The sequence below is a fragment of the Cynoglossus semilaevis genome, chromosome 6, assembly GCF_000523025.1.
Source record: "Cynoglossus semilaevis isolate Cse_v1.0 chromosome 6, Cse_v1.0, whole genome shotgun sequence".
Lineage (NCBI taxonomy): Eukaryota > Metazoa > Chordata > Actinopteri > Pleuronectiformes > Cynoglossidae > Cynoglossus > Cynoglossus semilaevis.
The window spans coordinates 967,343-979,950 of NC_024312.1; the positions used below are offsets into that span (position 1 = coordinate 967,343).

General features: G+C 44.7%; 2 protein-coding genes across 2 annotated transcripts in view; one reads left to right on the top strand and one right to left on the bottom strand.

Moving 5' to 3' along the window:
• sf3b3 (splicing factor 3b, subunit 3) overlaps nt 1-12,608 on the bottom strand; it is a 58,577-nt gene that overhangs the window by 41,717 nt on the left and 4,252 nt on the right. The window lies entirely within an intron of this gene.
• Nucleotides 1-12,608, top strand: part of st3gal2 (ST3 beta-galactoside alpha-2,3-sialyltransferase 2) — a 16,614-nt gene that overhangs the window by 1,052 nt on the left and 2,954 nt on the right. The window contains exons 2-7 of the mRNA XM_008311076.2: nt 1,436-2,106; nt 8,655-8,714; nt 9,692-9,825; nt 11,227-11,406; nt 11,801-11,846; nt 12,420-12,539. Of these exons, the coding sequence (XP_008309298.1) occupies nt 1,436-2,106; nt 8,655-8,714; nt 9,692-9,825; nt 11,227-11,406; nt 11,801-11,846; nt 12,420-12,539 (1,211 nt within the window). The remainder of the gene's footprint in view (nt 1-1,435; nt 2,107-8,654; nt 8,715-9,691; nt 9,826-11,226; nt 11,407-11,800; nt 11,847-12,419; nt 12,540-12,608) is intronic.

Here is a 12,608-nt window from a genome sequence, read left to right on the forward strand (position 1 = left end):
AGCGGGGGAACACAAATAGATGAGTGCCGCGGGGGGCCGGCGGGCGACGTGCGGCCCACGTCAACTTCAAACCCTTTATCATAGACGACGTGCACCCGCTGGGCCACAGGACAGATGCTGCCCCCCCCCCCAGCCCTCACCCTTTCATCTATTGTCTTGTTTAATCCAGCTGAAGAGAAGATGAGATTTGGGACTGATTGGTTCTGTCTGTTTTATTTTATCGACGCCACATCCTCCCCAAATCGGTCTGTCCCACACGTTCAGCTGTGCAGCTTACAGTCCAAATAAATCCGCTCTATAAAAATCTTTTCATCGCCAAACATCAGTCAACATCTGGCACTGTAGATTGATATCATAAGATCGACCGCGATCATTGGACATTTTTCATCGTCACGTTTAAGCTTTCATGGCGGCCCAGACGTGGAGAGGACGATGTTAAAAATATCTTCATTCTATTTGAACAACACTTTTTACATTAACATTTCATCGCTCACCAAAAGGCGTTTTTTGGTTTTATCACAACTTTTAAAACTTGCCGTTTGAAGAAAGTGCAGAAAAGGAGAAAAAAAGAAAACTCCAGCAAGAAAAGTGCACGCACACACAATGGACTAAAAAGAGATTTTTTAAAAAAGACGCGAGAGAGTTGAGACAGCGGTAAAGCAGGAGACGTGAAGCTGTGACAAGGAAGAAAGCACAAGGAAAGAAGAAAGCAGGAGGAGAGGTATCTTTTTACCAAGGATGGATCGAGATGTGATGGAACACCCTTCTGGCCAAACCTCCTCCTCCTCCTCAGTTGTTCTGCTCCTCCCTCTCCTCCTCCCCTCTGCCCTCCCTCTATCTGCTCTTCTCTAGTAGTCTGGCAGCGCTCTGTGGTTACGTCGCATCAGTGTAACAAGAGAGAGAGAGAGAGAAAGCAGACGCCAGGAACGAGGCTTAGCATTCACCCAGCCGCCGCCGCTGCAGCCGCCGCTGCTGCTGTGTTCATCCACTGGATTCCACTGACGCCGGACGATCAGGGACAAAAGGGACAGGAGGGACAAGAGAAGTGTGAGTGTGTCTGTGAGTGTGTGTGTGCGTGCAGAGAAAGTCACAAAGTTTAACCAATGAAAGAACGATGGAAAACCATGAGTCAGTGCCGGAGGCAGACGAAGAGATCGCTTCGCTTTAAAAGCACCGGGCTTTGGGAGCAGAGCGGCTTCAGCTGAATGTGACTCAGCTCAGACTCCTGTGTGAGAGTGTGAGTCGAGAGAGACTTCTGTGTGTGTGTGTGTGTGTGTTTGTGTGAGACAAGCACAAAAAAAAGACTGTTGAGGAAAGAAAAAAAAGAGAGCTGAACCACAGCTGGAGGCAGTGAGGACCGTGAGTCCAATCGACCCTGACACAATGTCTTCAGCCGCCGGGACTGTGTGCGTGTGTAAGTGATCTTGAAGTGCAGAGGTCAGACACATCACGCTGAGCGAGTCCTGGGGGTCGTCTCTAGGAGGTGAAGGAGAGGACGGAGGCGGTTGTGGTGGTGGTAGTGGGCTCGGGACAGTGGCAGGCCCAGGGGTGGGAGCATGGCCATGGGGGGGCCGCATCCCGTCCTCCAATCTGAACAGGGACAGGCGTTGGGGCTGGGGGTCCTGGGGCGGTGGTCCACCCAGAGGAGGACCCAGAATCTCAGAGCTTAAGCCGTGGCTGGGCGGAGGGTTGGCTGGGGCACCAGTAGGTGGAGCTGGTGCCAGCAGTGGAGGAGGCAGCGGGGGCCCAGAGAAGGGAGGCAGAGTGAGATGTTCCCGCAGAATGTGGGTTCTCCTGGGCTCGGTGGGCCTGGTGTTTTTAACCTCCCTCCTCTACTCCGTCTCACTCCGCGGCGGTGTCAGCTTCAACTACCTGGAGCCTCCGGGGTGGGAGGAGTCGAGGCGAGTGAAGCTGGTGCCAAACTACGCCGGCGCCCACCACCTGTCGCCACCTGACGCTCCACAGCAGAAGACCTGTGCCTGTGCCCGCTGTGTGGGAGACCCCGGGGTCTCTGAGTGGTTCGACGAGAACTACGACCCCGACATCTCACCCGTGTGGACCAGAGACAACATCCAGCTGCCCCCTGACGTCTACTACTGGTGGGTGGTAAGTACCGACACTTTCATTCTTACTGTGTCTGATTCTGTAGGTACTGTTCCATCAAAGACGTTCTAACTACGTCGTTGTACTGGAGGAAGTCAACAAGTTCAGGGTCAGATGTTTATCGTTCCTGCTGGTGTCTGGTGTATTTAAGAACTTGTAGCCAGGATGATTGGACAGAACAGGGTGAACAGATATTGGATTAAGAAAGAAAATAGACTCAAAGAAAAAGAGAGGGTAGAGGTGGAAGACATATCGACTTTAAAGATTCAGTGCCAAAGACAACTCAGATGAACAAATTCTAAACCAGAGGCTTAGAATTTCAATGCGTGAACAGGACTAGAACCTTTCACTGTACGTTCTAAAGTCCTTGAGAACACGACAACACTGAGCCTCACCCCTGCTTTTACATTTGCCCGTTGTCTGAAGAAAGTGCGAGCCCAGGGTTTATTATCATCATCATATAATTTAACAGTGTTCAACAACGATCTAATAACCTTCTTATCTGAGTCAATAGAGAGGTCACCGAAGGTTATTTTACTTTCAAACACGTTAACACAAACAATATCAATGCAAAGATGACTAGACACAAGAACAACAAAGTCCTTGTCCTCGACCTGACCTGAGGCCAAATAATTATTGACGACTGATTATTTACTGGATATAAAATGCGTCAATCCATCAAAGATATTTAGAATATAGCTTGAGTTATAGCTTTAGTTTTTTTTTTTCGAGTTCAATGAAAACTGGCTTTCAATAAGAAAGGCTTTCAATAAGAAAAAGAAAAAAGAAGTAGAAACTTTACTGATGTTTACACAGGATCAAATACTTTCTGTGACCCTCTAAAAATGACTTAAGGGAAATTATTATTTTTTTCTCCGGTTCTCAAGGTTATTTTGTGAGAGCAGCTTTTAGAGGTCTGTCTCTCAGCATAAATGTCTTTTCAATGTTCTACTTTATAAAATCTGCACGCCTAAAAAGCAGCTGGAGTGTTTTGTAGAATTAAATAATATATTTATTATACAAGTCCAAGTGCTGTTTTTGTCTGAACAAAAAAAGTAATACGGAGAAGTTTGACCTGCACCAATGAGAACTGACGCAGACCTTCTGATTCAATGTTTGCCTATGAGGCCATGTAAAATGGGAGAGGGGGGAGGCAGGGGGGGGGATCAGTGGGTGAGGGTGTGAGGTTTGGCTCTTAACCTCAAGAGCTTGTTTCCTGATTCACAGTGAGAGGTGGCAAGTTAAGTGCTCTCCAGTCACATATTTGCATTTTTTCTGGTGAGAAAGAGAGACTTCAGTCTAATGTGGTTTGGAAGAAGAGAGAGAGAGAGAGAGAGAGACGGAGAGTCAACAAAAAAGGCGAAGTAACACGCCCGCTTGCTCCACCCTACATTCACTTAATTTGCTTCCCTGCGCTGTTTCTAATCAGTGTTTTTCTTTTGGAAGAAAAAGAAACCTTAACAATAATTTGCACTTTGTTTATATTTGAAATCATGGCCTTCAATCAAAGCTGAGCTGTTTTTTCTGTTATGGTTTCTGTCTGAGGAGTGAAGGTAGTAAAGTAAGACACTGAGTGGAAGCAGTGAATTGAAATATGATTTCTTGTTCATGGGAAAAATTATAGTTTTTTTTTGCAACCTCAAAATTCTCAACATTCACTCTGCAAACAATTGTGTAGGAAAATGTGTCTAAACCGAAGGAAAGTTATTTGTTTACTGGGTAAACAAAGTGTCGGCGAGCTCTTGGTCACGTGGTTATAAATTGTAATCGTTTACTTCTTAGGAAATGTTTGTTCTTCTTGACTGGGTTGGAATCCAGGTAATAGATTTTGGTGACTGTAAAGAGGGGACTTCCTAATCTAGAGGAAAGTTAATGATTTTGTCCTTTGTCTGAACTGAACACTGAGCCCACCTAACAGGAGGGCAGTCGTCTCTAACAACTGTATTAGACAAAAAGTTAATATCAGACATCCATAGTTAAATTATTTCTACTTAATGATTCACGTAAATCTTCAAGTAAATAGAAAATACATTTTCCAATACTGCTTTGATGTATGTACAATAGCACATTAGCCAACATAAAATCTACGTCGAATTTGACTTGTTTGCTAACAGCAAAATAAACAGCAACAGAGTAGGACAAATGCTCTTTGTTGTTCGTGGCGATTCTGGCGTCATGTACGTCAAAATAATCAGAAATGATACATTTCTCAAGTAAATAGTCAAGTAATTGATGAATTATTGTTTCACCTCTAGACTAATCTACTTTTGTGGCAAAGCACCATGTTTTGATGTCAGTAGAGCTGTAAACAAACTAGCGTATTCTCTCACTTCTGTGACTCGTTAGCCTCGAGAAGAGGAAAATGGAAATCTGACATCACAGTCACCCTGTGATCTCAGGCTAGCACAGAACTTTGGAAGCACGGTTTAAAGGCTCAAATTGATCGCCTTCCTCCCTTGTCTGCCCCCTCCTCGTCCTCTCCCCTCCTCCTCCCCCACACACACCATGTTTGCACAGATATTACAACTTTAGATGAAAAGTGACGGCCCAGCTCGCACTTCAAAGCTGAGAAATGAATCCAGTGTGCAGTGAGTCTCAGCAGTGACATGGTGCCAACATCTAAGTCGAACAGTTCCAACAGGTCCAACAGGAACAGTCACTTATTCAAACAGCCGTGTGCACTTACACCAACTTTGGTATTGGGAGCTAATTTGCTAATCCCTGCTCAGGTTGAATTATACGTGAGATTAGGCCTGGGATCCAGGTGGTAGACTCCCCACAACCGACCTGGTGTGGAAAATGTTCAGTAAAATTTAATATCATGTCTTGCGTGTTAAATACTTCAGGAGGCAGAAGACGCCCCAGAGGCAGGGAGGAAGCAGTGCAGCGTCAACGCAGCTGCCGAAAAACATCATTAGTGGCCTCTGAACAACCGTGTGCCAAAATGACTGTGGCGTCTGCAGGGAGACAAGAGGGAGAGCAGGGGATGGAGGGATGACAGAGTCAAACAATGGAGACGCAGCAGAAGGAGAAATGCAAAGAGGCTAAAGCACAGGAGGAAAGTTAGAGTCGGCGATGGGAACCGAGAGAGGGATTTAGCAAACTCAAATAAGTACTAAGGAGCTGCGAGGGGCTGCGGGGGTCCCTGAGGGGTGAAGACATGGAGAAAGACAAGAAGGGGAGCATGAGAAATTAAAGAGGGGGTATTAGGCACCACTGAAGGGGAGCTCCAGGAGGGGGCGGTGCAGTGAAAAATGCAAACCAGCAAAGTCAGGGCTGAGAAACGAAGACTGCCTGGTGGGAGAGAGACGTAACAGCAGAGCAGCCTCCATGACTGACTGTCAGTACTTGTGGAATCTGTGCGTGAACGTGTGCACGTGTCTCGTACGTGTGGACCAGAGAAAAGGCTCTGGTCCAAAACCATCGTTAAACAGACATTTCAGCAGCTCAGCGTATGTCAGACATAGACCGGGACGTAGTGAAACGATACAATTCAATCCATACAAAAAATAATAATCGCAATTTGATTTTACCACAATTTTTTTTAAATGAAATGAGCTCCAGACAAATTCTGACCAGTACCTTGTTTGAACTGTAGGGGCAGACTCAGCAAAATTAAATTTAGAAAAAAAAAATTCTCTCAAACCTCTGCTGGCAAGGCAGACATGCTTAAAAAATACTCTAACAATAACCAATCAAATTAATTAAATTTACAGAAGTACAGTATGTCAATGGATCTTGTTAACGATTGGCTGCAAAAACTACAATGGTTATAATTACCTCTCCTAATATGACTGTTAAATTAAAAAAGGACTATTTTGAGGGTTTTTTTTATCTCAGCTGTTGGGGCGGGGGTGGCAGAGGTTTAAACATTTTTAACTGACTATTATAAAAGAACAGCATCGTCAGAAGTTGTTGAAAACAGTTGTGTGTGTGCGTTTCCACTGTGGGAGGGGCTTTTTTCATGAATACGCAGCTGCTTCTGCCTCTCATCACATGAATATAACATATCTGCTTGTTTTGGCAGCGACTGAATTTAGAAAAGGCTTGGTTTTAATTCAACAGCTTTGTTTTGGAAGCTGCTGCTGCTGCTTCTTTTTTCGTCTCCTCCTCCACCAGTTCAGGTTCAACATCAAAAAAAAAAAAAGAAGAAAAAAATCATCACGCACTGCACTAGTTTCGTGCCTCCAGGAAAAAGTCAGGTTGCATGAAGTTTGACCACTTTCTTCCCGGCTGCTGTCAATGAAAATGTTCCCGTTATTTATGGAATTGTCGACTGGAACTGGGGAGAACCGGGGGTGGGGGGGGTTGGATTTTGTTCTCTGACCTCAATGTCAAGACATGAATTTTTCGGGTGATATCTGGGGCAAATTGGATGAAATCCCCCCCTGAGGCATTTTTTGCGGTGTCACATCCAGCTGCCTGGTGGAGACCGACCAACCACCGGCTCCAGAAACACACAGCCTGTGGCCACAGCTGTCGCCCGGGGCAGAGACACCGCGCTGCACATTAAAATGAACAGACAAAGCAGAAACACAGAGGTGCAGTATATTTTTACTCCTGACTGTGAAGTGAACTTGTGGAGTCGCAGCAGCTGCTGCCTCTGAGAAGACGACAACCGTCAATCCAGAGAAACGACAGCTTTACAGGTTCTCCGTCAGCTGCTCTCACCGAGTCTGACGCTCAGGGACGTGACACTTGAAATATTCTCCTCAGGAAATGACGAATATTATGATTCAAATATTCATGGGGCTGGTTCATTTCATTTTTCTCTTATCCATTATTTATTTTTTCGTACAATTCAATAATTATATTAATTTAACTCCGTAAAACATCAGCTCTCAAATAACTAAAAGATTGCTTAAATGTTCTTAAAAACATTTGTTGACAGTCATGAAGTCGCAAAGTTTGCAATTCCAATTTTTTCCCATTTGCGTACAGGGTAAAAAAATAATGCCTGTAGGAATTTAAATTCCCACCGTCATTTGTTTCTTCACATTCTTGTCAGTCTACTTTACATTAACATTTTTTTTCCTCTTCACTCCTCCAGATTCCAGATCATTCTTGTCAGTCTACTTTACATTAACTTTTTTTTTTCTCTTCACTCCTCCTTCCCTGTTTCCCATGTTTCCTTCCCTGCTGTCATATTTGTTTTCCCTCTGAGCGAAACACAAACTTCTTTTCTGAGCTGATGTTGACGGACAGTTTAGAGAAAAAAAACTCTGGGTTTGACGGAGACATTATTTCAAGGATGGCACATCAGGATCAGACGCTGTTCACCTTGTTAGCTGTCATCTACTGTTGACCCGTCAGCCAGATTGAAGGCCCTGGGGAGTGCGTGGAACCTCATGTTGGTTTTTTCAGGAATAATATGAAAATACAGTTCTTCTTGTTTGAGTTGCTCTGCCTTCAGGGGGAGTCACATCCAATCATCTGCCCCGGTTTTCCCCCCGGTGCTTCGCCTCCTGCTCTGTCCCTCTGATATGTTCACTTCCCGTCCATCCTTGTCAGTTCCTGTTCAAATCTCGGGACCTTTGGCGCCACTGTGGCCAAACCTCCGGTTGTAGCAACGAAAAGGCTCGTCTGTACGAGAGCGCACATTGCAAGCGAGTGCAAGTTACATTTATAGTTGCTGGGTGAGATTATCTGGACAGAAACTCAAAAACAGGGGTAAATTCATGCAGTTGTCAAGGTCAAGAAACAGAGAACAGATAATGAGCAACATCTCCCAACACAGACAAGCACTCAAAGGTCAGGCTGGTCGTGTCAGTGTTTTTCCACTGACTGTGCGAGTTTGAGTACAAGTCAAATGGTGGATGACAGGCACAGAATATAATGATGTCATAACAGAGGTCGCTCATGTTTGATGCCACTTTATTACCATGAAATACTGTAGTAGAAACTAGGGATATCGGTCGAAGAAGAATCTATAACTCTGGAATTAAAGTACCCCTCCCCCCTCTGTAGTTCCAGGGCAGATAACAAATAAAAAGAAACGTCTGTTGTGCCTCCGTCACATGAAGCGTAACAACCACCGGTGTCAGTATTTGCTGTCGACAAATACTTAAATCAGCAGCAGGAACCCTCAGCCCTGGGACAAAAAACCTGTTTGGACCTTACTTGAGTTGATGTGTAAACAACCATGCACATTTCAACAAAGATAAACTCCCGAGCAGGAATTCTTCTTTTCTGTCTATTTTCTTCTTGTACTTCACACTGCCTTCATTGTTTTTTTGTTGTTTTTTTTTAAATCAGGCTTTTGTTTGAGGCTCCTCTGACCACAGCTAAAAACAGACTGACTGCGTCCCACCAGTCTGACACATGACTGTAAACACACACACACACACACCTGCCCATTTGCACATGAATATACAGGCAAATGCATGCACACACACACACACAGGTCTACGGGCTCACGGAATAATAACAAAATTTAAAGTCTGTTGTCAGGTCCAATTTGTCTGCAGAGAAGAAACATCTTGTTCTAACCACACTTTATTTCTTCCCCCTCTCCCTCTCCTCCCTCCCTCCCTCTCTCTACCTCCCTCTAGATGCTCCAGCCCCAGTTTAAACCCCACAGCATCCAGCAGGTGCTGCTGAGACTCTTCCAGGTACTTTATATTATTAATTCATCTTTCCATCGCTGCCCTGCGTCGGAAGCATCCCACTCATTACCCTACACTCCTGGGCAGAGGCGGGGGAGGGGGGTTGAGGTGAAGGGGGGGACACCAGCTTCTCCCAGCACCGCCTCATTTGCCTTTTAATGTATCTGTATATGAAATATGTTTTTGTTTTTTTATTTGCGCTCTACGCTTCCTCCCTCCCTCCCCACTCTGCTCTCACCTCCCACCCCCTCCCAGAGGAGCCAAAGGTGCTCATGACTTTTTCATGGGATGTCTCATGAAGCATGAATACATCCCAGTGCTGAGAGCAGGACGTGTGTTTCCTACCTGCTCCCAGCTGCAGACACAGATATTATTTGTTCACTGCTGTGTCTTTTTAAATTTCCCAAATCCAGTCGGTTCACATGCGGTACCACACGTTACTTGGAACCAGCTGCTGACTTGTGCTGATATTGTCCAAACACCCCCAAAACTGCGACAAAAATCTCAGGACCTCACCAGTGATTAGAGCATATTTGGCAAAAAACCCAGGCATTGCGTTATCAGGTTTTCATTATCGAAAAAATCGATAACGATTCTCACAGATATTACATAATTATGCAAATTTTGGGGCAATCAGGCAGTGGATATTATTAAAAAATCGGTTTACTTCCAGCTCCATGCCGATGTGTCCCTGAGCAAGAATAAACCCAAAGATGCTCGTCAAAGCCTGATCCCTGTCCTCTGAAAGCTCCTGAACTCAGAACACTTATTTTTTCTGGTTAAACAAAAACACCTGGACCATAGTCAGCCAAGACTGGACCAGATCCCAGTCTGAATCAACACACAGGACCCATGACCTGTCCATTTGTCCAACCAAACATTTATAAACATACTTGAAATCCTTTCACTGTTGCCTGACTCCCTACCCGATGCAATTCTACCCCTTTAATGATTTTTTTTTTTTTCATGGATATACATTTCAGGTGATTCCAGGAAGGTCGCCGTATGGATCGTGGGATCCAGGACGCTGCCTGCGCTGCGCAGTGGTGGGAAACTCTGGAAACCTCCGGGGAGCGGGATACGGCGAAACTATCGACGGACACAACTACATCATGAGGTAAGAGCTGACGGGGGTCGGAGGGGGGGCAGACGGGGCAGGAAGGTGGAGTGGATGAAAGCTGCATTAGAAGGATCAAAGGATGGAGGAGACACTCAATGCCAAGATGAAGGCTGAGGCGAGGAGACAAAGGGAGGAGGACATGAGGAGATGAAGGAGCTAAGGAGGACGGGGTGAAGAGTTCACGCCAGGACTTTATCACCCGTCGCCTGCGTCGTTAAAGTTATCGCCGAGTTTGCGAGTGAGGGGGAGATGAAGGTTTAAGATAGACGACGAAGGACTTTATTTATTAATCCAGGAGGGAAATTGCGGAAGAAAGAAGCAGAAGCTGAGACGTTCGTCTGATGCTATATTTATATCTAAAGGTCATCCGGATTGGGAATGAAGCTTATGGATTTTGTAAATCCATGTGTGGCAGTGACGATCACAGAGGGTTTATCATCCACGTCTGTACGTGAAAGTATACATTTGTACATCCAGCAGTCATTAAACCAGAGGATTATTAAACCTTCATGACATTGACATCATAAATACATGAAATAAAAGTTAATAGAATGATGACAAAAAATCTTTATTTTATTTTACATTAAAACATATGCCTTTGTCTTTATTTTATTTTACATTAAAACATATACCTTTGTATAAATATATAGTGCAAATCTCTTGGTTTATATACATTATATCATTATGGAAAAAAATCTGTTAACGATTCTTATCGATATTTCAGTCGGTTGATATTGTCAGACATCCCGGACAGTTTCTTCCTGCGTCCTCAAAACAAAAGTACGTGCTCCACAACTGTAATACTCCACCTACTGCTCTGCTCCTGATGTACAGCCAAAGATTCAACCATTTCAAGGGCTGAGAAACAGTTCTAGTACTTTCCTTCAGTTCCTGTCCTGTTTTCCTGAATACAGATTCCCTGATACGGGATACTGCACTGGAAAAAATAAAAACATGAAGATGATCCTGACATATTCCGATCACACAGGATACTCTGAGTGATTTTGAGAGCCTTTCATAAAAGTATGCAGTGAGTGAAAATGTTCCCTGGGTCTGAAAGTGAAATGGAAAACTCAGGGATTCCTGGGAGGCAGGTAGAGAGATTTCTGTCAGATTATTTTCCAATTTATCTTGAATCCACTTGGGACCAGGTCTACCTGCGACAGTCTGTCGATACAGAGGGGTTTATGAAAAATAGAAGATCGTTCTTCTATCGAGGCCAGAGCTGTTGCTGTGGTCACGGCCGCGATAGATAAGATACGGTGGGGAGAGATTTGCTCCATGGCAGGGCATAAAAATGGACAGCTGGTTGGGCCTGAAGACGGAGAAAGAATGATGTGTCATGTTGATGATCTCTCTCTCTCTCTCTCTCTCTCTCTCCCACTCTCTCTCTCTCAGGATTAATTTGGCCCCGACAGTGGGGTATGAAGAAGACGCTGGCAGCCTCACCACTCATCACTTCATGTACCCAGAAAGTGCCAAAAACCTGGCTGCTAACGTCAGCTTTGTCCTGGTTCCCTTCAAAACACTGGACCTGGTCTGGATCACCAGCGCTCTGTCCACCGGCCAGATTCGATTGTAAGAAGACAGAAAAGACGGTGAAGGATCTTAAGGGGCATGAAAACACGAAACCGTGGATTTGACTCGATTAAACAGAGAGAATATTTCGTTAAAATTGAAAGATTGTAGAAAAACTTAACCTAATAGCCAACTGTTCACCATTAAGATGTCGGAAAAGCCAAAGTAACTCAAAAAACCCACAGTTTAAATATAAAACCGTTTTAAAAAGTTCATTTCTTGCTCTGCACTTCAACATCACACACAGGGATGTCGTGAGCAGCCAGAGAATCACTGGGACGGAACAATCTATCAGCTGTCAATCATCTGCAATTCACTGCTGCACCAATCATTCTGTGCTGATGGAAAATGTTTCATAATCTGCGTCTCACACACACTCTTTTCTCTCCGTCAGTACCTACGCCCCAGTCAAGCAGTTCCTGCGAGTGGATAAGGACAAGGTCTGTGTTTTCAAGAAATACTGCGCACACACACACACACACACACTTTGGGGATCTGAGAGCACTTCACATCGATATAATACAGTCTCAAGATCTTACATAACTATAAGAAATATACGTCTTATTCTAATCCATACTCTGTAGCTCTAACGCTGACTCCAAACTAAACCTTACTCAGCAAAATGTCCCCACGTGTACAGCCCCACCAGACACACACACACACACACACATCCCCTCTTTTGATACACCCCCCCCACCACCACCACTGTATTGTTGATGGATTACAGTTAGATTATAATCCAGCCCTTTGTCTTAAATCATCTTCTGCAGAGTCTGTAATCCATGAGAATAAACCAAGACGCGCTAATCCTGCGAGATTAAAACATTGATTTGAAGCCATTTGTAACTTTTTTTTGGGGGGGGGCACTGTGGAAGAGTGGTGAGTGATCGTGTCTAAACACTAAGAAACTCCCCCATGTGACGTCAGACGGATGGTGTTTCTGTATTAAAGATCGTCAACGAACATTCCCACTGAGATCGACAGGAAAGTTAAAGTTCCGTTCTTCCAACCAGGTGCAGATCTTCAACCCCGCCTTCTTTAAATACATCCACGACCGATGGACGCGTCACCACGGACGTTACCCTTCCACTGGGATGCTGGTGCTGTTCTTCGCCCTCCACGTCTGTGATGAGGTCAGTGATGTCATCACCATCACCATCTGCTCCCTGTTTTTTCATGCTGATCATAAACTACATTATCGT